We start from the raw sequence: 27,482 nt of genomic DNA on the forward strand, positions 1-27,482 counted from the left end.
CACCTGAAAACCCTAAAACCAAGTCTGAACCTTGAAACAGCCCTTATAAGGTCTCCCAGAAAGAAATATCCCCACTTTCCACAAACGTCCTCACTCCCCAGGTCGAAAACTCAACTTGGTCCTCACAAAGATAGGCGTAGCCTACAAGAACACGCACGCACGCACACGCACGCACGCACACACACACACACACACACACACAAGACCGCAGTGAACGCAAATGGAAAAACCGCTTTGTGAACTGTTTGTGCGTCTTTAGTCGGGGTGTAACGTGGGACAGAGCAGCAAGCGTCCCTGAAAACAATAATAATAATAAAAAAAAGTAGAATCATGTAATATTTATGGATCCAGAGTTGTGCGGGTGCCTTGGGTAAGCGAAGACGGTTGACGCGCGCGCTGAACCAGCCGCATGTGATTTCAGTCATTTTGGCAGCACGATGCGAGAGAGAGAGACAGACACGGAGATGTGAAACTGGACCCTCTGCCAGAGATGTCGACGGAGAGGAATCCCTGAAACCACCGCTGCCCAGGAAATATGGACAAATCTGGTTTTGTGTGCGAGTGCGGGCTGCTTTCTGTCGGTTTTTTGCACATTGCTACAGTGTAGTGGACCAGGATGCCGTGTGGGCGATGCTGCCACAAGGGATACATTGTGATTTTCACAGAGATGTTTTAGCAACCGTTGCATAAATTAAAATAAGAAAAACCCCTCTCATGAGCGATCGGAGTCTACAGGGATCTAATAAGACATCGCCACCTGTTACCAGAAAATCAGGTAAGCCTCACAGACCTTTTCTCGCTTTTACACGTACAGTGCCTCGTTTTACGGTGCATGATGGACGTAGGTAGTTAATTATTATGCCAAACATCCACGAAACGAAGCATTAATCCATGAACAATTTACTTTTTTGATATGTAATTTGCTTTATTGCTGCGCACTAAGATTTATGTGCCAATCATCTATATGATCTGATGGATAATAAAGCCTCGCAACCACTAATAGTTCCATTTGTGTGATGCACTGAGCGGAACAGTTAACTTATGATGGGCCTCATGATGAAACACCGTTTCCTTATCAAATGATATGCAGGCAATGTGCGCGGCTTGCAGAGACCTTTACATAGGCTCAGTGCAGGTAGACAAGCAGCACCCGCAGTTCCTCCAGCCAGTGCAGTGGCAGCAGACCTCTTTTCATCCACAGTGCTATTCAGCTGCGTTAAAGTACTCTTTCTGCACTGGATGCCAATAATCGACAACATTCCTACTTTCTAAACTAGGCCATTTGACAGCTCACACGTCACTGAGCCATTCAGAAATCGCTTGTCAGTCCTGCGCCTTGTTTCTCGGTCCTTCGCAGTTTCTTGGAAAAAAGCATCAAGGCTACGACCATCTGTGATAAACCTGAGTGTTTCAGCCTGCTGCTGCTTCTGCTGCTGCAGCTGGCCCACTGTGCTTTATTAGCCTCGCGAAAAACTCCTGAACCCTCCAGTCTTTCACAGAATTTATGATGCTTCTCACTATAAACTGGTGTGGCAGGGTGCTTATTAGGCAGCCTTGTTTTGTATCCATTATTGGCGGCAAGGTGACAGACAATCAGTGCGGTTTGTATCTAAGAAGCCCACTGAGATGTAGAAATTTGACTTCTCCTCGTTTCAGATTTCAGGTTGGTACCCTCAACATATCAAGCTCTGTGCCCATGCAGGCATATTGAGCCGGGCTGAGCTGAGCTGATCCATTTGCTGGTCATAGGTCAGGCGCAATCTGTTTGATGTACTGGAGGTCTCACTTCCTACAGAGGGAAAGACGTTGACATGTCATTGGCAATTTTATGCCCTGGCACACGCGTCCCCTCCCCCCTTATTTCTGCCTATGTCCTAAATCAAAAGAGCAGTTTGGCAGTGTCAGAAGTAGACTGGCAGAAAATCAGGCCTGAGCGAAATGGTGTCAGTCATTTCTGGTCAATATGTCAGACGGGGAGAGAGAGTGCCAGGGACAACTTGTGTGAATCCTCGCACTCTGGATCTGCTGATAACTGGGGAAAAAAAAGGATACGGACGTAAAGTTACACCCAACAAAATCTCGCTTGCACACGTCCTCGAGGATTTGGAAACAATATCTGCACTGCTCAACGAAGTGGTCCCCCACACTTATCTGCCATTTCTCCTGCAGCTGAATCCCACCGGGTCATTTAAAAATCCGGACCAGTTAAACGTCTTGAAATATACAAGTGGGATAATCTGTCCTAAGGCATCACTGGAAGCAGGGAATGTACACACTAACATCAATTATGTATGTTAACACATTCAAAGTGCTGTTCGCCTCCCCTAGCATCGCCCAGTAGCTCGATATCTAGCAGAGTTGTTCTAAATATTCAAGGGTTACACGCTCCGTACCCTGAGCATACGTTCATTTCTTAACGGAACGTGGCTTTATTCAGTGACCTATTTCTATGTAAAAAAAAAAAACAAACAAGTGCAGTGTTTCAAATGTGCATGAAAAACTTGACAGCAGAAGCAGAGGAACACTAATAAGTAGCAATGAGGATAAAACGAGTAAAAGGTAGAGATGAAAACAGCATTTTGTGCATTTAAATAAAGTATTTCAGTTCCTTAAAAAAATGAGTGATTCTTCAACATTTTCCAGCAGTGTTTGTTCTATCTAAAGGGCAGCTGCGAGAGCCTACAATGTGTCACTGTAAGGCTGGACATCTTCATTACAATCTAGCCCCAGAGCCCAGCGGCAGAGAGAAAAATGCATCACCTGATGTTTCTGTGGGAGCTTTTATAGCAACTGTTTGGTCATCCATACAAACTGCTCCAGATGTTGAATTGACAGAGGAGGAGCCATATGCTTTTATTGCAGTGTGATGTATGAGCAACGCAAATAAAAGAAACTGTAGATATTTTTCTCAGAGGGAGTGCAGGGGGAAATATATTAGCGGCCCGTGGCACAAAGTCACTGTCATGCAAAAAGAAAACCATTAGTCTGGCTTAGCGGAGACTGACGGCTAATGAAGCGAATGCACACCAAACTCTTCATGGCGGGGAAGACAGAAGACACAACTCTCATTTATATGCACCTCATACGCCGGCCCATGTGATTTAGAGGTGCGGGACTGCAACACAGACTAACTCACCGAGAGCTACGCGAAGGTGATGACTGCCACAAGAAAACCAATAATGGGTTAGATCCAGAATGATTTACGAGACCAGCATGCTGCTTAACATACAAGTGACAAAACCCTCGGAGGTAACATCTTTACCTCCAACGTTTCGTTGGAGGGAGAGCAGGGTTTCATTTATGCTTTACAGTCTCGAGTAGCCCGGGCTGGACAATTCTAGGTCAAGTTTGACACATGCGGAGAGTCTGCTTGTTCGTTAAGCAATGCTGCCTTGACAGCGCTCTAATGCAACAGCTCAACCTTGCTGGGAGGTGGTCTTGTACATTATTGTGTTTCCATATTGCATTTGCAATTAATTCAACCTGAGAATAGTAAAACAGCCTCCAGCAGCAATTAACCCATTTCACAAGTTTTGCTTATGGTTGCAGAACAAACTGTATGGCCGTCATAGTTTCTGTTAATAGCTGTGAAACTGTCCACATCGCAAGTTTGTGTGGCGCTGGAGCAACTACTCGGTCAATCTGGTAATTGATTAATCATTGGTTCTTTTGTTTCAGCATTTTTTTCTTATTTCAGATTGTCAAATGTGAGGATTTGCTGCTTTTCTTAAGTAACTTTAATGTATTTTCATTTTTAGACTTGAGATCCAACAAAAAAAAAAGCAATGACACTTTAGCCTGTGGTAACCTGATGGGCATTTTCAGCATTGTCTTATATTTTACTCTCATCAATAATGAAAATAGTCACCTTCCAACATATATGTCATTATAATTTGTGGGTAGTGTCCCTTAGGATATGCCACAATTTGTGCCTGGAAATAAAGGAATCATGCAGGAATCATCGTCCAGCAAATTAAGTTTCTAAATGGTGCTTTACTCTCCAATAAGATGTTCTACTCTCTAACGTTATGATTCATAGATCTTAATTTATATCCTGAAGACAGTAATTTGTTCCATGTCATGCAGTTTGAATTTATAAACAATTTGCCCAAGCAATTGACAGATATTTTTCCTGCTTTATATTTAGTGAGTGAGCAGATGTGCCCCTCGACAGTACTGAATCATTTCAATGTAGCCTGGCCTTCAGCAATATGCTGAGCTTTTTAATCCTTTCATGTACTCAACACACAGCATGGTGCCATTTCCAGGCCCCGAAGTCTTCTCCTGCAAGGCAGTTCAGGCTTCACTGGTTAAAAATCAAAAATGACTTCATGCATTTAGGATCGATTCATACATACTGTCTGTAGTCTAATTAAGTGAATTAATTCCCTAATTCAATGTGATATAAAGGCTGCATGTTCATTTGTTGAACCTAATTAAGACCCTCATGTAAAATTACATGCTTGACTTGCCCATTGTTTTTATTCACAGGTGTTGCACCTTAATATCTTGTGTAAAATACAAAAAGATTACAGTCCAATTAGAGCACCTGTCAGCAGCAAACATGCAGCAGGTTGAGTTTTTCTATAATTTATAATGACGCTTTTGTTGGTTTCTCCTCCCTGATAACCAGTGATGTAACGAGCAATCACGTTGTGAAATGATTCTCACTGATTTAAGTTGGCATGCACCTGATATCTGGTGGCTCCCTGCTGCCAGAAAACATACATCATAGTCAGGAAGGTCAGGAGCTCAGTCTATAAACGTATCCATCACTAATTTACTCCTCTGCCTATCATTCATGAGCATGTGGCAAGGAGAGCGCCGCTGGCTGTAACCGTGGTCTCAGGTATTGACTTACGAGGTAATGAAAGGTGTATTTTTTTTGACAAATGCGCTAAAAGAATTGCGAAACATGATGAGATACTCTTCAAATCTTGCCTCGGTGATCGATATTAAACATAATCTGGAAGATAAGAAAGAGAAGCAGCTCCTCCAGCGGCGCACCAAACAGGCCCCGTTGAATCCAAGATGTACTCTGTAAATACACAACTGTTCAAACAGCTGCTTCTCGACACGAGCCTGCTCACCGCTGGAGTAACACTGAGGAGTGACCTTATTAATGTGTCACAAACTGTTGGGTGAAGAGCAACCTGCATATAACAGTTTTAACACAATTCTTCATATATAAATCACACAGAGCGGAAATGATGAGTCATCTGAAAATTCTTCTTCTTGTTGGAGCTTCTCAAACATGAACATGTGCTGCTTTTCTGTCTTTCATATCACTGTAAATTGAACACGTTATGGGTTGTCACAAAATAACAAATTTAAAGAAGACACTTGGAAATTTGTACGGACATCATTTATGTCAATAACAGTTAATTGAGAAAACAATCAGCAAATTCACTAGTTGATTAATTTTTAAGCTCAAAATGCCCCAAATTCTCTGTTCTATGTTATTGTAGCTTTTTCTCTTAGTCTTCAATAATAGTGCATTTTATATATTTTGGTTTTGGGCAATTGATAAAACAAAACCATCCATGTCAAAACTTACTGAGGTTTGGTTGCTGAAATATAATCAGAAATTTTTGTATTTATATTTCATGAGAAAATTCTAACAAATTTGCAGCCTTAAAACCAAGGAAAATATAGTGAAGATATTCTCCAGAGATGCCAAATCAAAACAGATCACTTCATCGCTCTAAAATTAAAACTTTCATTTTATGCCATACATATTGTACACCTACATAAAAACTGGGCTGCTACAGCTCCTAGTTTCTTGTCAAAACAAATACATACAAATCTTGGTCTTGATAGCGAATTGTGAATACAAATCAAAAATGATCATTGAAAGTCAAATGAGAAAATACATTTCCTTGTAAAATAAGCTAAATAAATTATGATAATTCTACAATTTATCTATGGGAAGACTGGCTGATTCAGAGGATGGAGGCTGGATACAGAAAGGTGTACATTTTGAACAGCAGAGGAGGCTGGCAGCTCAAAACAGAAATTTCATAATGTTTTCAAACATGAACTGGCACATCATGTGAAATATTGTCAGTGCAATGCTGTTGCTGCTGAGCAGGACTCTTTTGGGATTCCATAATATTTGAGTAACATAATATCTGCCATCATCTCTCTCCAAATTAAAAAGCTGCACTCTCAGGCACCATATGCTACAAGTCGTAGAACAAATGAACGTACAGTAAGTGAAAACCATCTAAATTTTCGAGTTGTAAAACTACATTTGCTGGAGCACTCAGCGGACAGCTGCTCCACCTGCACGCACGAACGGCCATTCATCATCCGGTACGGGCCACAGCTGTCCTCAGGTCTATGAGATGGAGATGTCACGTTACAATCTCCACATCATCCAGGCAATCTCGCTGTGCTCCTCTCTCTCTCTCTCTCTCTCTCTCTCTCTCTCTGTTTTCCGCTATTGTGTCAAAGACAAGAGCATTATTTGAAAAATACCGCTTGGCAAATTGGTAGGACTGAAAATATCTGATGGCGTGGTTGTAAAAGGAGCTCCGCTGACTCGGCTTAAAAGGCACAAAAGGTTCGGCCTATTTAATCTTTGGATTCTCTCAGGAAAAGAAAAAAGGAAGTGCTGGCGTCTGACAGGACATGGGAGGGCACCTGCTAAGACAAAGTGTTCATCTCAGAGATGCAGACACATTTTTCAGCTGACCACATGGAGACATTCATTTTTAAAGCCGGTCCACAAATGATGTCAGGATTTCTCATGCAGCCGTTACACAGAGCTGGCTGGACTCTGACACACAGTGGGTGCAGGTGGAGAGAGAGAAGCTGTGATCCTGTGTTTCTAATTCAATTTGAAGTAATAGTCGGGCGGAGCCAGGCTTCACTTAGATGCCACTTAATTAAGAACGTCTAGCTAAAGCGAATGCAGTTGATTACATTGAAAATTTTGTCCCTGCGCCCTGATTTACATTGCATGGACAAAATAATAGAAACCGCTCTCAGTATAATGCGATACATTTCAACAGCACCACAAACCACATCCTCCATCCTTTTTTGTAAAGTCAATTAGTTAGTCAAGCTGTATTTATTGAAGAAGTCTCACAGAGATGAAGATTTGTTCCGCAAAAGAGACCCGAGAACAAATTACAAAATCTCAACAGTGGTAATAATCTCCTTAAAACAACCAACACACAGACACATGAGCAGGGGTGTAGTGCTATCTGTTGAAGTCCAGGAGCATACGGTCAAGTTGTTGCTGTTTCTGAGGTTGTGTAACCACTGCTCCTAGTGTATGTACAATAGTCAATAATGTATAGTTCCATCGCTTTGATTTAATAAAGTCAACAATATAATCCTGCGATTTTCACGGGTTGTTCTGCAATACTCATTTAAAGTCGGATTGTCCTGATTTCAGTCACAACACGTTCCTCCACGTCTCACTCTAAAGTTTAAGAAATGAAAGGTTTCTTTCTGCTGAAACACTAAAAGGTTTTTAGTACGAAGCAATTGCAGAAAGTTTTGAATTTGTTGTAACCATAAACTGTATAAAAAAGAGGATATAGCTTCTGGGTCTGAAAAATGAAGCCAGTGCAAATTTGTGCAATACCACCGAGGGACGCTAGCGGTTGGCTTCAAAAAGCCTCTGCCTCAATAGACTCCCATTTAACTTCTCTCATGAAATACAAAGTTAATACAGTTTTTCCACAAATCATTATAATGTCATTTGCTAAAGTCACTCCTTCTTATTACTTTTCTGGTGGTCAATCTGAAAATTATTCTGTAATGAATTTGATTTTAGGCCTCAAAAAAGATGTATACTTGGAGGCGTGTCTGGTTTAATTGACAGGGCTGAGGTGCAGTCATGCTTCTGCCACACGTGGGCGGGGCTTAGAGTCCTTGGGTTCCCAATCAGATTGAGTCAGATCCACCACTGGCTGCTCGCCAACTCTTCTAAATATGTAAGATGATGGCTGAGATGGCAGTTCACAAACCAATGGGCGACATCATGGTTGGTTGCCGCATGATATTAACGCATAATGCAATAACTTTAACATGGCAAATGGGAGCGGATCAAAATGAGGCTTATAGTTGACATCGTGAATCTACTTCAGCCACTTCATTTGTTTTTATTGGCTCTCTTGCTCAAAATACGCTTTAGAGATGATTGGATCTTCAAGCACTTAACAAATGTAAATGAATTTCAACCGGATCAGGAGAACTGTCAACATTTTATCTCGCTGCTTTGAGAAAAAAAAAATAAAAAGAGCATCATTCAGGTGCACTCTGGCAGCATTACACCTATGCACATGAGCTTGTAAATCTTTACAACCACCTTGAGAAATGTGTGTTGGTGAGGGGCTTTTAAAGTCAACTGCTCTCTCCTGTGAGTTATTGAATCAACACCTCTCTGAACCAGTTTCAGCACAAACTGAACATCATGACCGTTTATCAGCGTTGCATTCATTGCCTGGTTGTTGTAGGCTACATTAGTTCTCGCTCATATTTAATTAATTTCTAACAATAAACCGGCTACTGGTTGTATGTAGGTGTATTGTTGTAATAAATGTTGTGCATGACAGACAGCAAAACATTAAATTCATCATATTAAGAAAACAATCATATAAATACAACAGTAAATATGCAAAATGCATAACTATAAGATAAACACAGGTTATTTTAGTTCAAATTGATATTAAAACCACGAACTGCGACACGCGTATAAAGAAAACCAAGCAGAAGTCAGAGTTTTGGTAAACGGCCCAAATGTTTACCATTAACGAATCAAAGTGCTTTAGGAAATGTCGTCCTTTTGAAGTGGGTGATATTTTTTCTTTTACACAAACGATAAAGGATGATATTATCTGTAGACATCTGGTGTTCTTGCTTTGACTTAAGATTTGTATTTGGTTCAAAGTCGCATTTTTTTGAGGGTCAAAGCTTTTGATAGTTTTTGCTGTTTTGATCCCGTGCTTCATCTTTAAAGATACTCTGAGTCTCTCTCCCTCTCTCTCTTCCACACAGTGCTTAACAAATAACATTAGCAAGTTTCACGGAGGCTACTTTTACTGTATAATCAGGAGTAAATGATTTTTGCATGAAATGTAGCCTGAAATGCATATTGTGTAAGTTCCCTTCAATCTTATTGAACAATGATCATAGTAGCAACACTGCAGCTCAACAAAAAAGGTGGCATTGAGCCAACAATGCATACTAACGAGGAGGGTTTCTCAAGGGTGTGTTATTGGAATTTAATAAACACTTTAAAAAAGTAATTTGTGCGCGGCATACAAAAATCCAAGAAAATGGAAGAATATAAATTAATTGCGTTTTGGCATTCATGCACATGAATCCACAAGTTGTTTTTTTGTGGGTTTTTTTTTTTATGAGGGAGGTATTTGAGAGGATCCTTTATCATAGGCTGAGTACCGGGAGTTTGTGTTTCAATCTCCTTCTTCTGCGCCAGGTGCTTATTTGGGAAATAAAGCCGTGAATTGCTTCTGATTCAAGCAACACCCCACATATATGCAGCAGTTACATTGAAAACACACTTGTCTGTATCGCAGGCAACTGTAGATTACATCTTTTCAGCTGCAGGCAGAAGCATGTAATCAACAACATTCAGCTCTGTTTCTGAGCTTTATTCGAAGACTTACATTTTTGTTTCGTGTTTGTTTCAGCTCTTGAGTGGTTTTATTATCAGAATGATACCGTAGCCACATCCTTCTCCGGGAGAGAGACCTCACTGTGCGATAACCCTCATTCTGCTCTCCAGCCCCGGCTCAACTGGGAATAATCCTGCAACACCCACAGACAGCCGGCAGAAGTGACAGCATTGGTCTCCCACCACCCAAGTGTGACAGCCATGATTTGGGAAGGCCCTCTGCTACGGCTCAGATCAGGGATCAAGTCGCTGCTCCATGGCTAGACCTGAAAATACAAAGAGCTGGGGGCCTTTCTGCTGAGGTAAGTCTGCGGCTCCCTCTGCAGCACAGGTTCCATAATTCAAGTATGAGCCGTTTTTGTTCTGCACAGGTTTTGTTGAGTCAAGTGGCAGTCATGTCTGATTAAAACTGAGTGGAACTGGTTTATGTAAATGAGGCTGTTCCCCGGCATTCCTCGTGACTACTTGTGTATCCATCTGACTTAAACAAGCCAGATTATTTAAAAAAAAAAGTATGTGGTATTTATAGGGCATACTACTCCTTTTTATATATATATATATATATATGTATATATATATATATATATATATATATATATCATATATATATATGATATGTCTCTGTTTGTGATACTTTTATTGTGGCATTTTCCTCTGTGGCTCAGTTTTATGCTCGCTCTTACAAGACAACAGACATTGTAACAGTTCATTTTTGAGAGCACTGGATTCGGTATTGAAACATTTATTAGGATACCTGGGTTCTCACCTTTGCTAATGAATTATTCATTAATGCTTAATGGTCTAGGGCTTTCACTGAGATTGCTCAGTGGGGATTTTGCACAGTTAAGTTTAGATGAAGCACATTGCAACAACAACAAAAAAAAAAATCTATTTCTCTGCATTGTCTAGGTTCTATATGAGAAAGGCAGGACTATAATGAGAACAGGCCTCCTGCTAACAATACCGGTTTAAGTCAGCCATGTGGTTCTGCTGCAGCAAGTCGGTCGTGTCATTAAGCGTTCGTCTCCACAGTCTAACTCCGTCTTGTTTTTCTCCATTGCAGTATCCCTCACTGCATAGTAGCACATGGATTTCAAGACTTCAAATGAAGAGGTTGGTGGGATTTAATCAATGGTACAATTGAACATGATTATAGAAAGTGCAGAGGTATTTTCCAGCCCTGGAAAGCAGCATTAAGCATCGCAGTATATCTGAAAGCCTGTGGCTAGAATAGCAGTTTAGCACATACTGTAAATCTGGGCTCTGTGCACATGCAGCCTCACTGCTCCCCCTCCATTTTTATACATCCATTGTACAAAGGACTGAATCAATTGATAAAACTATACAATAAAACACACCTCTTGATGATAACTTGTCTTTTGGTTGCCACTTTATGAGCTCACCTTGTCTGACAAGGAGAGAGGATGGAGATGATGGACCCGCAGCTCATTCACTCTCAAACTGCGGCCAACACTACTTCATTTATCACCAAGCCAACTATCATAGAATTATAATATATTGATATATTAAACCCCTCTGAAAAATTGTTAATGAGCTGCCTCCCTGAAGCTTGTTTTCATTCTCCCTCCTGACTTTCTTTTCTCTTCTGGTTGACCGATGTAGTTCCATTTCTGGAAATACACTTTCAACAATTTCAGAGTTCGCCTGAAGTCCAACCCAGAGTATGGACTATACCAGGTGCACTTCTTAACATCCATAATATTTCAAACTTGCTGAAAAAAAAATATTTTTTTAAGATGCTCCCCATGTGGGAGTCCTGGATATGTCCACTGCTCCCCTCAATAACATGCCCCTCGGTTGAAATAAGATGTCCTTATCAGATCTCCTATGTAGTCTGCACAGTGAGCAGTCCTGTGCACGCTATCAGATCGAAGACAATGATGTAGATAGTGATGGTGGGGTGTTTGGAGAGGGCAGTAACAGTAAAACATAAAGTAGGATAAGAGATAAGGCAAATTATGTACAATGCGAGCGCCGCAGCAGGTCAAACAACGCTCAGTCACCTGAGATGCTGCCTGAACCGGCTAATATAGAGGCACTACTGCCCTCATTTCACTTGGCTAATGACTCTCGCACAGACATGCATTACCTCAAATAATGTGAATTAATGCCTCCTTCATTTCATTTCTCATGCTGCAGCTGCCGGCTGAGGCTCAGTTCCTCACATTCCTCATTACGGGTGAAAGATAATGTGTTCCGCAAACTGACTTTGAGTCAAGTTTGACCTGCAGTTTGAGAGATACTGTCTCTAAGAATAGCAGCCATGCAACTGTCTTGTTAACTGATGAGTGGCGTACCTCGGGTGACAAGGATGCTGACACTGGTGGCTTCCTTCTATTAGCTGTCTTGTCAGGTGAAGGTGCTTCTTTTATTCAGACCTTTTTAAGTCAAGGACAGAACAGGCATCACAATTAGCCGGGGAGGAGGAAGGATATGCAGAATGCAAATTTATGCAGATTAGCATGTTTTAAACAGCTCATTGGAAACACACAGTCCTCACGCTAGCTTGTATAAAGCAGGGGAATTCAAATGTAACTTGATTTTAATTTCACACCTTCTTAATTTGTCATCAACCTTACACTTAGAATGAATGAGATAATATAATTTGAGTGTCTTTGTCTCGGTATGGATGTATACAAAGCTAAAAAAAAAAATAGCACAAAATATTGATAGGACTCACAATAAGATGATTCTTTGAGAGTTTTTTTATTTGAAACCATAAATCAACTCTTTTCTTAGTTTTTTTTAATTGTCTAAATGTGTGTTTATTACCCAGAAAGCTGAATATGGTTATTCGTTCCAACATTAGCATTAACAAAGAAAGTGTTAGAAAAAGGAAAATAATAGACACCACCAGAACTCTGTTTCCTAATTTCCATGTTCATCCTGTAACGAGTATTCTCAATGACATTTCATTTCATGGCCAGTTAATTTAGTCATGGAGCAATGATGAATGATTTTATCTCTCTGTTCGCAGACAAAGACTGGGATTTATTTGATGCAAGAAGGTAATGAGGAGCCGTTTAATATTCGACTACACTTGGCCAGAGATATTCTGACCATTCAAGAACAAGATGTCATCTGTGTGTCAGGAGAGCCTTTTTATTCAAGCGTAAGTAACCCGGTCGTTGTCATAATTACCGAATGCTGGGGCGCCACACTTCACGGAGATGAGTTACATATACAGCACAGTGCAGTAGTGAAAGTTACAACACAAAGATACAAAGAACACACTCAGTGTCTGCGCTAATGGCAGACCCACATCAGTTAATCTCTTCCTCATAAATCAAATGCAGTCATTAAACGGGGATTCACCTACTGGATCTGGAGTTCAACATTTACTGTCGATCTCACTTGTCATCCCATCTGACAACTTTTCCTTCATGTTAATAAATGCACCGTTTCTTATAGAGAAAAAAAGACTCAGCTGAGACCCGAGTCCATGACCTTTCCCCAAAATGGCATTATTCATTCAATAACATTTCACTAGATAAGAATCTTCAAAGAAAAATGGAGGTTTGTGTCCTCTGAAACACCCGAACTAATCAACGAGATAAAGGGCAAACTCATGCAAATGCAACTTTAGCGTGTGAAGAAGTCCAAGTGCAGATTTTTTAGCTCGGTGATCAGGTTTTGCATTTAAATAAAACGTTTTGAGTTCCCACACACTGTCTGCACTAATGTTGTGCAAAATGCTGTTTTTAGATCATTAAATTTAAAATATCAAACAACATCTATTTATTTAAGTGATGTGTTTCCATAAAATGAATCACATTACATTACATTTCACTGATGCTTTTATCCAAAACGACTTACAATAAGTGCATTTCAACCATGAGGGTACACAACCCAGAACAACAAGAATCAAGAAAGTACAATTTTCATCAAGAAAGCCAAACTACAAAGTGCTATAAGTAAGTGCCATTTTAAGCGCTACTAAAGTTCTACTATTCAAGGTAAAGTCGGAAGAGGTGTGTTTTTAGTTTGCGGCGGAAGATGTATAGACTTTCTGCTGTCCTGATGTCATTGGGGAGTGTCGCAAACACATGAGACAATTACAAGAAAACTGTGAACAAACATTTGTAAAATGAGGCAATGTGTCACAACATCCTTGGGATACAAGTGGACATGAGACTTTGTGTGGTATCCAGATTATTTCCAGATTTAGTAAAGAGAATTTTCTTCTCATGTTGTTCACAATCGTCTGTCAGTGATTCTCAACACTAGCCTTAGTGCCCACATTCTTCCTCATTTGATGTTGGGACCCAAATTTTAGATTTTTTTTTTTGTCACCTCCTGGAGTTATCTTTAAAAGTACTCAACAGGTTTGCCTTTATAAGCGTAGTGTTTTGTTTCTAAATGGCATTTCATTTTTGGATTTATGCTTTTATTTTGCGAGCATATTGCTGCCTACAACACACTTAAAGTTTTGTTTTCGTGGCTTTTTTCCACAATGAAAAAAAACTTTTTTTTAATGTAGTCTCAGTCGTATTTGCATTTTGTCATGTTTACAAATGCTTGATTGAGAGCTAACTACTGATGTTAGTTAATGTTAGGTGTGAACGTTACTGTCATGAAAACACTGGTAGTAAATAGCTACTGCACGCATGCTGTGTCATGGGAAATGTATGTCCTTCAAAATAAAAGCACATCATCAGAAATTCTGTAGACTTCAAAATGAGAGTCTGACTTCTTTTTACATTAAACTTTTCTTTTCTTGCACTAATCTGCAACCCACTCAAAATGACCATGCAACACCCTTTTGGGTCACGAGCCTCCAGTTGAGAACCATGGATCGACGTGAACTAGCAGAAAATGATGAAGTTCATATCATCACAGTGTGACTCCATGCTGTACATAGACACAACAGAAACAAATAAGGATGTAGAAGTAAAAAAAATTTATGTTCTAGAATGCCTAATTTTATCAGTGTCTTTCTCTCCCACAGGTTCAGCCTCAGTCTGAACTCATCTCTTCTTTCTAACTGCAGGAGAGAACTGTAACGATCAGGAGGCAGACGATTGGAGGGTTTGGCCTGAGCATCAAGGTAATTTAGATCCCTGCTGATTAGGCTGCTCCTCCCAACTTCTTTAAATTAAGTCTGAACAAGTGTTATTGATCATTTCCTTGTCAAACTGCAACAACAGCATCAGCTCAGGGATTTGCTGTCACTCGAGACTATCCTCTTCTGCATTTGTGATGTTATTCAATTCATTTTGACTTCTCTCTCTAGGGTGGAGCAGAGCATAAAATCCCTGTTGTGATATCCAAAATATCAAAAGAACAAAAAGGTATGTCTGTTTTGGAAAAGTTTTCAATCCCTTAGTTTTTACTCCTCTAATTTGTTTTTATTAAAGAGATTTTGTTTTTGTTGTTGTTGTTTTCCAGCTGAACTTTCTGGGCTGCTTTTCATTGGAGACGGCATCCTGCAGGTAACATGCTGCAGTAATGTCTGTTTACACATCTCAGCCTGCCCTAAAAAAATAACACACTCCATATCTTCCTCTTGTTGAATGTTTGAGCTCCACTGTGCAGTTTGATTTATGAGCAGAATTTAAAAGTCTGTTTTCACGTTTGTCTGCTGAAGGAGGAAAGTTTCTGTGTGCTCACTGAAAATCTCATTTTAAAGGCCTGTGAGCATGATATGTAACATTTACAAATAGTCTGTGAGCCGATCCTGTTCCAGTGGAACTTATACATGTATGATGTAGAAACTTGGAAAGCAAGTGTCTGTGCTACTTTCTGACCAAGACAGTTGTCATGTTTCCATCCAATCCCCAAGCTGTTTATATAGCAAATAAATATCAAATGAACTTTTGCCCATTTGAGTGACCGTGGGCGTGTTGGTCTTTAAAATTGTGTTCAGGCGCATTGTTCGTGCTTTTTTATCTTGAGGTGGCAGAAACTGACTGCATGATTAATCAAGAAAAACCTGGTGTTAAATCAAAGGTGCAGTAAGATTGCAATATGGAAGATTGTTATTGTGCTCATCAATCTGATCAATCTGCACATGAGCAGATCTGTTTCCTCTGCAGAGAAGCGTTCTTTCCTACTACTTGTCAAATCTGCTGTTACAATAGCAATCTGCCCAGGAGCAAGCACACCTGGCTTTGAAGGGAGATGAGACTCTGATTTCAAATTACGCCTGAAACACACCTGTGATTTAATAAAGAGACCAAGTAGCAGCCCTTTGAACCGTGTGCCTTACTTTGTGCTGTGGTTATCTGCCATTAGTCTTATTATCTGCCAAGTAGAAAAAGTGGATTTGGACACGCTCTAAATGCACCTGCACCAGGCGCTTTAGATCATTAGAATAAAGCTTTTTGTGTCCAGCAGTTCAACTTTAAAAATGAAATATATTTGCGTATTCATAGTAGTGGAATTTCTAATGGGCCAGAAGGAGTAGATATTTTGTGGAGAAACCATAACAGACACAAATTCCTGTCCAAAATAAAGTATTTTATATACATCTTAAAACTTGTCTGTAGGTGAATTTAAATAATTCATGAGCTGCATGTCCACAAAACGGTGTAAAAAAAAGTACATATCCCTATAGGCAAAGGTTTTTTTATTTGCTATGTATTTCAGCCAGAAAAAAAGATCTCCCACCTCTTTTTTTCAGTCGGCTTATGCGATGCAAAGGAAATATTCAAAAAGATGCTCTGTGTTCATGGCAACAGTTTTTTGTGCAGAGGCCCAAAAAATGATTGTCCTTGCCTTGTCAATAATTTTGAAGATCAGGCTGCAGTGATATAATGCCAGCAATATTGTGTAGGTTAACCGTGTTACTGTTGTTTCCAGATAAATGGAATAAACGTCAGAAGCTATCGCCATGAAGAAGTGGTAAGCTGTCAGCTCATATCTCACAGTTTCTTACACTGCAACAACTCTTTCAACAGCTTATCTTGTCTCATTTTATGATTTATATCTTTTTGACATGCAAAGACAATTTTTCTCTTTCATCCCCTCTTAAATGCATCTGTAAGAAATATGTGTGAGTAAGGAGCATAAAACTTGCAGTCTGTGTAAACCCCTTATCTTGGATTTCCATTCTTAGCGAGACACTAGCACGCCACGTTTCATCACAGCGAGCAATCGTCAGAAAACCGCACAGTTTACAGCTTTCTGCAATAAAAAAAAAACAAGCTTGTGTTTTTTACCTTGCAGGTCCAGGTTTTGAGAAATGCTGGTGAAGAAGTGACTCTCATGGTGTCTTTCTTAAAGAAGACGCCTGCCTTTTTGAAACTGCCCCTGTGTGAGGACTGCACATGTAAGAAACTTGGTCTAAGTCCACAATCACTGGAACTTCTGTGGAAAATAATTAACCAACAGGATTTTTAGCTTGTGTTATTTTCTGACATGAATTGGTTGTCCTGGAAACAATAAATTTGAGCCATTTTGAGAGAAATAATGAAAAATAAATTCAGCTGCCAACTGAATTTTTTGGACTTGCTTGTCTTGTTAGGCACTAAATAAAGATGCTACTTTGTTAAAGAGAGAAAACAAGAGAAAGAACACATCTGAATCTTCACAAATGCAGCTAAACACTAAACAGAAAGAATTGACATTGTTCATTGTGGTGCAATTGATTACTCTTGCATGGGAAAGCTTCAACCTATCATAAGACATGGATGCTTTTATAAAAATCCTTTTATATGCGTATATAGGCCAGGTTGACTGGCCGTCCAGCCAGTCAACTGAATATAAATTGGCACAGAGCAGGCGCCGACAGTGTAGCTGAACAAAATAACACACTTTTTGTTGACGGCTATGATTCACTGCAGTTGGAAACCTTAAAATAGACGGAGGTGTTGCTCTAAGTTTGGAGGGTTTATTGGCTTTTTTTGTGTGTGTGCCCCCGCTGTGCTTTCAGGCATCCCCAGCGACCAGAGTAGTGGGACCTCCTCTCCCCTGTGTGATAGCGGCCTGCACTTGAACTACCATCCTAACAACACGGTACTTTTTCATTAGCGCCTTTCTTGACTGACAGATTCTGTAACTATCCTTCTGTAACCATGCAGCAGCGCTCCCAGTGCCAGAAAGTTGTTTCCATGCAACTGTCACTGCTCGCTGATAACCGGGATGCTCTATCTTTATCTTTTGAGGAGGTTGAATCCGCTTTAATCTACTGCTTGTGCTCGCTCGGCCTGCCCGTGCATCTGACACAACAGCACCTGCAGCGGCAACAGGACTCAGGCTCCTGACATGTGAACTGTTTGAAATGTGCGAGGTGGAAAATGAACAGCTCTTCTAAATTGTGTTTCACACCTCAACAGGACACACTGTCCTGCTCGTCCTGGCCCACGTCCTCAGGGCTTCGCTGGGAGAAGAGATGGGTGGACCTGCGCCTTATTCCTCTGCTACACTCACGCCTGTCGCAGTACATCCCCGGCTCTGACGTCTGCAGGTGAGCTGTGGGACTTCATCTTGAAGTGTCATCGGTGTCACTTGCAGAGCTTCTTTCTCCCCTGAAGGCGCCACAGGATGGTGGTGCTGAGATCTCCTACTTTTTTTTTAATGCTTGGGAATTTTCAAATGTAGCACACTGTCTTGCTCGAACTATAAATAGGCCATACAGTACAGTGCTTTTTTCAACTGTGTAGAATATTCCATTAAACGCAGGAGGCTTTCACTCCTCACCTACTTGGCTTATGAGCTTGTTTTCCTGGTTTGTTTGGGCGAGTAAGAACGCTGTCAGTAGAACCTTGATGCGGACTAAACAACTGGGCTGAGACCTTTTTTACAAACTGGTCTGCCTTCAAGCCGATTCCACACACAAAGCAGACCAACCACTGTATTTGTATGCCTCCACACTGGTAACAGCTGTGGCTGAAGGGTTTTCACATTGTTTGTCCGTCTCTACGAACGAACATAAAACCCATTCTCATGACTGTGATATTTCAGCAATGCCTTAAAAACCCTAACCCTTAAAAAAAAACCTTTTCTTCTCAGGATCAGAAGGGGAGATTGACCATATTTCATATTTATTCAGACACTGAATTGCCGATGCTGATTTTAGGTGTTCACCTTGAAACTTCTGTGCTGTCGGACTCAAGATGTGTGTGAAGTTTTAGAATTCATAGCTTGTTTGCAGAAACATCCATATTTGAAGCCTTGTCTGCTGTCAGAGCTGCAATTTTGTGTTCAGTCAGAATCAGCTTTATTTGCCAAAATCCTTCAAAGTCTTCACTGCATATATTCTATAACTCTGGACAGACATGGATGTAAACTGTAACTTGACTGGTTGGTCAGAAGCAAATCAACCACGACGGGGTAATTGCAGTCTAATAATAGATCTGTGTTTGAGCATGAATAAAAAGTTGAACTACTAATGCACTACTAATCTGATGTTTATGAACAGTTGAGGAGTTGAGGTTATAATCAGTCTTTATACGCGACGTGTAAATCAGACAATGAAACTGAGTTCTGTTGTGTTGTTTCTTCTGTGTACTTTGTCAGTTCATTAAGTCAATTAAAAAGACAGCACAATAATCATCTCAGAATAATAGACGCTTCGTTTTTTACCTGTACCTCTGAGGAGACAGTCGATGTACTCTTTGTGCTGAGAACATAAGAAGCATCAAAGTGTAGAGTGACCTGCTTTCAGTCACCTCAATTGTATTTTTCCACGTATGTCTTGACAGTACAGAGTGACATCATTAAAAAAGAACAGTCAGTGAGTTATCTATCAGTCTGTGTGACTTCATATTTACTCCTTTTGGTTCCTTTATTAAAAATCTGTGTAAACAGGAACCGGAACCAAAACTAAAGTGCAACAATGAATAATTTTCACCCCCTTGGTCCAGATAAAGAATACTTGCATTAGTTCTGCCAAATAATCCATTAAACTGTCAATAAATGCATTTTCCTTTTTGCTGCATGGTCAATGATAGAAACAGTAATCTTGTGGATTGGACTTTAATGGACTGCGTTTGTGGTTTGGCTTGTTTTAGCTCATTAGCTGAAAACTGCGTAAGGATACCACAAATTTTTTATTTATTTGCCATATTACAAGCATATCTTTCAGTTTATAATAAAACAAAATGAAGATTAAATTTGTTGTTTAGACTTTGAACCAGTATGAGGCAAAAGTTAAAGTTAAGTTCTGTTGTATTGGGATTTCTTTAGTTATGACATTTCCAGAACAGTCTGTTCCAAAAGAAGTAGGATGAACTGTCAAGAAAAAAAAAATAGAAACATCAAATTTGGTTTATATATGTTTGTTTATACATGTGTTTAGGCTAACCAAATATAAATTGTTGATTAGCTTTAGCTTCAATTTGCTTTAGCTTTGGTGGTTGGCATATTTTTTTTTATCTTGTTCAGCTAACTCTCTCCTGGCTCCACCTCTGTAAAATACAGACAGACAGACAGAATTTTTTTAAGAAATTGTTTTAAATGTCAAACAATTTCTTTATTTTCTTTTAGATTTGTTTGCTAAAAAGCAACTTTTTAAATGCAAGAAAACAGGTCCACAACATCCTTGTTTGTGTCATTAGAATCCCGGAAGAATAATTTTTTTATGAGTCTGCCCAGAGTTTTACATGCTGGCATGAAATGAAACGGAATAATATCTTATGATGTAACTCTGACCACCTAGAAATATAAATAGAACTGAAGAAATCAAAAATTGCAAGCAAGGCCTTTGTAAATTGCTTCTAAACCCCTTCTAAAAATATATGGAAACTAATGTCTTCCTGAACAGCTGATAATCAATCAAAAAAGTTATGGTAAGTTCATAAAAATACAAAATCCTCCGCTGATCTTTTACTTTTTCTTGATTCTCTTAGGAAAAATGCTTTCCAGGTCATAGCTGTGGACGGAGTCTGCAGTGGAGTCGTACAGTTTCCCACAGTTGAGGACTGCTTGGACTGGCTTCAGGCGATAGCGAGCAACATTTCCGGTCTCACCAAGCACAATGTGAGTAAGAAATAATGATAGTTGTTTGCTCTCACCGTCCCCCAGGTAAACCAGTATGATATTGGGTTGGGTGATAATGCAACACACTTGCAGTTTGTGGATTGTCTAACAGTCCCTTTGCAAATGTCATGCCATTAAGTACTGTAGAAACATAATGATGTGTCTTCACTCTGAATAAAGCACGCTCTTATTGCTAAGAGCCTGAGGTCACAAAAGTAGCAATCACATGGTACTGTACTTACTCCTCCAAGCTAACCCTTTGCACTTGTTTTATCTATATTTCATCATACAATATTATATTGTAATGACACCACGAGGCAGCGAGAGCAGAAGAAATACCGATGCTGTATTCCCTCTTTTATTGTGAACATATTTCTTTCAGCTTGACCACAGTTGATTTGGAATAAACAAAGCTTGTTTCTGTATTTCCAGATGAGTGATAATGCTCATCAGGGGAGTCAACTACAAATGCTGCTAACAAGCGGCATCATTGGTCAAATCGCCTCCAAAATCTAAGGGAACCTCATTTTGACACATTTAACTAAATGTGCACTAAACTTCAAATATTTATAGGAATTGTGAAGTCGCTGTCTATAGTGATTTAAGCAGTCTGAGTCTGAATATGGCACGCCACAGTGAGAAGCAGGGATTTGTAATTATTATGTGTCTCTTGCCTACGTGTGTGTGTGTGTGTGTGTGTGTGTGTGTGTGTGTGTGTGTGTGTGTGTGTGTGTGTGTGTGTGTGCGCGCGTGCGCGTGTGTGTGTGTGTGAGTGAGCAATGGCTGTGTTTGTGAGAGTGTCGAAGGAATAATGGAGCCCTGGTTAATTGGAGTGGACGAAGTGAGGGACGTATTTAACTCGTCTCACTGCCAGAATGGCGACAACAATAGATGAATGAATGCATTCTCACTCCGGCATTTACCGAGATGTGTGAGTGAGATAGTAGCGAGATAGACGTAAGATGTACAGATTTCTGCTGCTAGAAAAGACATCTTGTGATTTTTGGACAACTAAATGAATTATTGGTGTAGTTTTATTTTACTAGGTTTTATGTTGTCAAGCTTCCTTCTCATTTGATGTGTCTCATTTTATGTCTCCCACAGCTTAAGAACACTTTTCCTTTAGTGCTCCTCTTGCGTGTGAATATTTTTTCAAGTAATGCAAAATCAATAGAAACATGAAAGGAGGACTCAACACTAAGAGTCATACTAGCAGCTCAGTGAAGCTGCACAGTGACGCTTTGAGTTGAATGCTAACGTCACCGAGCTAACGTGTTCACACTGACAATGCACACATGCTGATGTTTAGCAGGTAAAATGTTTATAATGTTCACCAACTAACTCCAGCATGTTAGCCTGCTAACGTTTTCTAATTAGCATCAAAACAAAGTCCAGCTGAGGCATGTGGGAGTGTTGTTAACTTGACAGGTTTTTTGTCATATATATATTGGACAAATTAAAATTTTGTTTGGAGGATGGAGCTAACTGCAAAGCAATTAATTAACAACTCATCTTGAGGGGACCATGGATATATAACTAAAATGTAAGAGCAAGCCGTCAGGTCCTTTATATGGTTTATTTATATGGTTTGTTATTTCATCTTGCTTTAATTTCACTGCTGCAAAACCAATTACTCTTAAGGGACTAATAACCTGGATTATTGAATGACTGATTGATTGATTATGCTGCAGATCATCCAGAGTCCCACAAAGACCTTAAAAACTACTGAACTGTAAAAACAATATTTTTGGGGGCTTGTATCATGAAATCATCTACATTCCTAAACGTTTTTAGAAAATAAAAAATAATGGACCTTGAGAACGATAAAAATTGGACAAGACAGCAGAAACACTTAAATACATATCAAGATTTTAGGCCCTAATGACGAGTACGGTCATCCTTTACTTGCAGAGAGGCATCAGTCCTTTTTCGTTTGCTGTCTTACAGTTGAATTGATCTGTTTTGATTCAAATATTGAACCATTCGTCATGAAAAAAATGCCTCAATTTCTCTTTGCGATAATGGAGGAGGAAATCCACTCGGCTCTCTGCGCTCCACAAATTCCCATAAAGGCTTAGTGATGTTCAGGTCGGCTGACTAGCGAGGCCATCCCGGTGTTCATGAAAGCACTCTTGAATTTGTTTAGCGGTGCATTTGAAGACATCACTGGGAGGAGTATGGAGACATTATGAAAGGAAGTTGCTCTATCGCCCTTAACGACTCCCACTAGTCAGCTGTATGGCAGATATTGTAGGCTGAAGTCTTCCTGCCGTCTTCCTCTCAAATGTGATTGTGAATCAAATCAGTGTGGGAATTAGGTTAAATTATGACTCATTGCTAATGACTCATTACTCTTTTGCCTTTTCTAAAGGCGTAATTCTCCCTACACCAGGTGGTGTGTCTTTGTGCCTTGACCTTGGACTCAAGTGTTTTGTTTATCACAGCTCTGCTTTAAGTTTCCAGCTTTTAGCAGCAAAGCTCAGACTGAACAGTTTCTGCTGAGACCTGGGCTCAGAGCTGCTGATTCAATTCTGTAGCAATTTTCAAAGCTGTACTTCAGTGGCATTTAGCAGCTCCACTGTTAAGTGTCTGTTTACCTCTGTCAGCGAGGTTTTGCTTGTGATCCCTGTTCGCCTTTGATTATGCAGTTTGTTCATGTTTGGTGCACTATAGTTCAATTTTAGTTTATTTATCGGTGCCAAATCACAACACAAGTCATCTCAGGACACTTAACATGGTTAGGTCCTTTCAATGGAACAACATTACATAGAGAGGAGGCCACCAATTCAGCAGTTCCCACATGAGCGACAATTGGGAGGAAAAATGTCCAAAACCTCAGGCAGAAGCAGAGTCATATGTGGGCAGCCATCTGCCTTGACTTGTGGGGGTGAGGGGAGCGCTTAGAGAGAAAAGAACAGCAAAGAGAGACAATAAACAATATTAACGGCAGATCAGAAACATGCAGCTCCAGAGCCAGAGATTCTTGCAGAAAAAAGCACAAAGCTATGGGGGAGAAGAGAAGGCATAAAGTTAATGAGATGCAATGGGACATATAAATGCATGGAGAGGTGATCAGTGCATTATGGGAGATTTCCCCGCAGCATAACTACGTGATTGGTTTAGGATCACCTAAGCCAGCCAACTATAAGCTTCATCAAAAGGTTTTTTGTCTAATCTTAAAAGTTGATGGGGCGTCTCTGTCACAAAACTCAACTGTAAGTCGTCATGAATTTTGATGATGTCAGTAATTTATCTTTCTGCTGAACAGGAAGAACAGCATCAAAGATTAGAGAAAAGTAAAAAAATAAAAATAAAAAAAAGAATAGAAATTTGCATGGGAGTTTTTTTTTCTTTCTTTTTTTCCACCCTATTTATCATCTCTTGACACCTCAGATGTACCTGGTGTGCTTTTACTTAAGTAGGATTTTAAATATAGAAGTTGTGCCAGTAATGGATTATTTTTGAAACTGGTATTAGCACTTTACTTAAATAAAGAATCTGAGCATTTCCTCCAACACTGTCATCACGTAAAACTACTTAAATACAGTATTTGTAGAGTTAATGCAGTGCTTTCCAGCCCTGGGAAGCCTACAAACTCCCGTCGAAGTTCTCCTGTTTGTATTTTTAGATACAGTGAAAGGAGTGGACACCTGAGCTGAACCTAATTTGTGTTAGAACTGGGTAGACCTGCAGAGTATTAGCTGAATCTGAGCAAACCCACCGCTGCTGCTCCCACATATTCAAACCGAGCTCACATCCTGACAGTTATCTGACCGTTTCCTTCTCTGTTCATTCTCTGAATATAAAAAAACATTCCGTTTTCTCTCTGGACTCAGACTTCAGTAGCATTTCGCAATAAGCTGCTGTGACTTGTTCTCGCCTCTATTGGAGGACGGAATCGGGTCTGCACGACTTAATTTGGTGCTCAGCTCCTAAGAAAGAGTTATATTGATAGTATAGTGTGGATTAGGGACGAGTGATACCTGTGATCTGAGCAGAATGTTTTAATTTAAAGCTTGACTACTCTCTCAGTAGTTTCACCGCTTTTATTACCACAGAGAGAATGGATTTTTTTTAATGGATTTTTTTTTAAGAAGAGCCTCGGGTCCTTGCGGGAATGACTCTATCTATCTCATTGTGAAATTTGCATGCATTGAATAAATGAAGTAGGTCTAACAGTGTTCCTTCAGTGCTACGTTAGCATGGATACTGTAATTCATGTTTATTAGTTCTTCGAAGTATTGCGAGGCCCTTTGGGACCCTGCAAATGTCTTTACTTTGGTAACTGGTGTGTGATTGTTAGCAGGAGTTATTCTAACGAGTTATTGATGTTCTCGTTAAATTTAACAGGTGAAGAAGATAAACCGAAATTTTCCAGTTAACCAGCAGGTAAGATGTTTTCCTCCTCCGGTCTCTTCTTTAGATCGTCGCTCTGCCTTGGTTGACTTTAATTTGTGTGTTTTATCCTCATCTTTAAAATCAGAAGTAAATCTAACCAGGTCAGTCAGTCAGAAAAAGGACACAGAACTGTCTTGCCAGCTATTGCAACACAAGATGAGGGTTTGCATCATTAAAGTACGTCCACTGAGAGATGATCAGAAAACAACTCAAGTGCCTTCAGTCAGTTAACTCGCAGCATCATCTTTCAGTCTAAACATGGCGAGTAAGCGCCTTAGTGAGGATCTTCTTTGTTACTTATTTACTCTGCTTGCTGCTCCACAAAAACATGAGAATTCACTTGACAATTCAGTTAAGAAATTAAACAGCGTGAAACGCGTCTGTCCCGAATCTTTCACTCGCCTGCTTTGTAAATCCGTCAAAAAACTCCAAACGGAAAAGAAAACTAATGTTTTAGTTGGGTTGAAATCAAACCATGGCGTTAATGAGCAGTGATGGTGTGATACACTTGATGTCTGAAATTATGTCTTAGAACATATACCAGTGGAAGCTTTTGCTTTCTTTCTCTTCATCTCCCTGTTTGTGTACCCTCTTTATTTTTTGGTGAATACAAATTTTTAAACCTTTTCCTTGGGGGTATGATGAAATATACATTTATAGATTGCTGTGTCACTATGTTTCTGAACAGATAGCAGCTAGTGATCAGACTTCTTGCACAATGTCAGCCTTTTGCGGATAAAAAGCTTCATTTTAATGGATTGGCTCCTTCTCTCTCAGTTAATACCAATAATATTTACATGGCCCTTGTAAGCTCTACAGGCTAGACAGAAAACTGGACATTTCAGTTCAGTTCAAATCTTTATTTGTACATGCCAATGTAATTCAAGCTTTGTAAAAACCTGTAACATCTGTCAAGCTTTTATGAAAACAAAGGGCTACTTTTATGACGACTGGACAAGTTGAAGGCTCCAATTGCTGCTAGACATCGGTTCATTCATCATTCTAGTTAATTTTACACACAAAAACAAATACAAGATATGATATGCGCGTCTCTGTCTTCTTTACCATTTGGTAGATAATCTACATGGGCTGGATCGACGAGAAGGAGCACGACTCCGTTCAGGACCGAATGTATTCACCAAAGTTCCTCGCTTTGAGGGGTTCGTCCCTCTTCAAGTTCTCAGCACCTCCAGTAAGTTTTCACCTCATCTGCATTTGTCTTACACCATCTTCCTGTTTCATACATCAAACACGTGTCTTTGAATTGATGTTGTTCAGCTCCACAGGGGGATTTTTCATTTGATGCTAATGTATTGTGGAGGGAGAAAATGATCTCACGTTTGGAAAAAAAAAAAAGAAAAAAAAAAGGAAGCAGCTCACTCATAATCTTTCGTGCTGCATTGATCTTCCACTTGATTGATGGTGATCATTAAATCTGTTTACATTCTGCCAGCCACTTAGGTGATTATGACAAGAGGGATAAGCTTGTCGATGGTACTGGAGATGGGAAAAGATTGATAGATAGCTGAAATTGTCTGCACAACGTGAATGTGCTGATATAAATGGAAATCACTAATGTGAGTGGATGGTGGAATATGGCAGCCTGTGTGTTCACAAGTGTTCAAGACCAACTTCTTTATTATTCAAGACGAGTTAATTACCTGTGACGAAGATTTCCCTTCACATGGCAAGATGACAGTTTCCACACCCGTAACAGTGTGCTTGACAGTGTATGGAGGGTGGTGGTTTTTTTTGTAATATATATAACTTTTTCAAAACCCCCCCCAAAAAACAAAGCAAAACAAATTGATAACAAGTGAGTTTATCTGCTGCATTTTAAGCTGTAAATGTTAGCACGCCAAGCTAACCAGCTTACTACCTGCAGCGATAACCGAGCATTTCTCCCAAAGGGGCATGTTGTTAGCCAACTATGCCATTATGGAGTTAAACAGTATGTTACAAAGGTACCTGTTCAAGACATAGACTATATATAAAAGTGGACGTAGCTCTTGGATCTAAAAAATGAAGGCAATGTGGAAGTGCAGCTGCAATACCGCAAAGGGCCGCTAGGGGTTAGCGCCAAAAAGGCTACTGTTCCTTAGACTCCCATTAGACTTCTCTCATGAAATACAATGTCAATAAATGTTTTCCATTTTTCATTCTGGTGTTGTTAGCAAAGGTCACTCCATTTTATTGGTCCTAAAAATAATCCCATCATTAATTAGATATTAGGGCTCAAAGTGTGGTAAATTTGGGGGCATGTCTGTTTGATTGACAAGCCTGTGGTGCAATTAGGTTTCCACTATCAGTGGGCGGGACGCAGGGTCCTCGGGTTTCCAATCGGAACGAGTCCGTTTCATCACTCACTCCTCCCATGCTCAACCAAATATGATCATTTGTGGCTCCAAAATAGAAAGATGGCAACAGCTGAAATGCCCTTTCCCAGTCACTTGGTTCAGGACTGGAACATCGTGCCTTGTTTATATCTTAC

At 39.9% G+C, this 27,482-nt stretch overlaps 1 protein-coding gene across 3 annotated transcripts in view; it reads left to right on the top strand.

Annotated features, from left to right (window-relative positions):
• The first annotated feature begins 249 nt into the window (after positions 1 to 249).
• The window catches only part of sntg1 (syntrophin, gamma 1), a 34,237-nt gene continuing 7,004 nt past the window's right edge, over positions 250 to 27,482 (top strand). Inside the window, exons 1-15 of one of the 3 annotated variants that reach the window (XM_069157528.1) lie at positions 250 to 775; positions 9,669 to 9,954; positions 10,716 to 10,765; positions 11,276 to 11,350; positions 12,651 to 12,785; positions 14,664 to 14,720; positions 14,907 to 14,964; positions 15,062 to 15,105; positions 16,475 to 16,516; positions 16,841 to 16,943; positions 17,547 to 17,629; positions 17,950 to 18,080; positions 20,464 to 20,593; positions 24,944 to 24,982; positions 26,067 to 26,183. In XM_069157528.1, the coding sequence (XP_069013629.1) occupies positions 10,739 to 10,765; positions 11,276 to 11,350; positions 12,651 to 12,785; positions 14,664 to 14,720; positions 14,907 to 14,964; positions 15,062 to 15,105; positions 16,475 to 16,516; positions 16,841 to 16,943; positions 17,547 to 17,629; positions 17,950 to 18,080; positions 20,464 to 20,593; positions 24,944 to 24,982; positions 26,067 to 26,183 (1,041 nt within the window). In that variant the 5' untranslated portion in view covers positions 250 to 775; positions 9,669 to 9,954; positions 10,716 to 10,738. The remainder of the gene's footprint in view (positions 776 to 9,668; positions 9,955 to 10,715; positions 10,766 to 11,275; positions 11,351 to 12,650; positions 12,786 to 14,663; positions 14,721 to 14,906; positions 14,965 to 15,061; positions 15,106 to 16,474; positions 16,517 to 16,840; positions 16,944 to 17,546; positions 17,630 to 17,949; positions 18,081 to 20,463; positions 20,594 to 24,943; positions 24,983 to 26,066; positions 26,184 to 27,482) is intronic. The other 2 variants (XM_069157526.1, XM_069157529.1) reach the window with 2 other exon arrangements.

This window comes from Embiotoca jacksoni, unplaced genomic scaffold (assembly GCF_022577435.1).
Source record: "Embiotoca jacksoni isolate LCO1_2020_lvr unplaced genomic scaffold, fEmbJac1.0.p SCAF_22, whole genome shotgun sequence".
NCBI classification, from domain to species: domain Eukaryota; kingdom Metazoa; phylum Chordata; class Actinopteri; family Embiotocidae; genus Embiotoca; species Embiotoca jacksoni.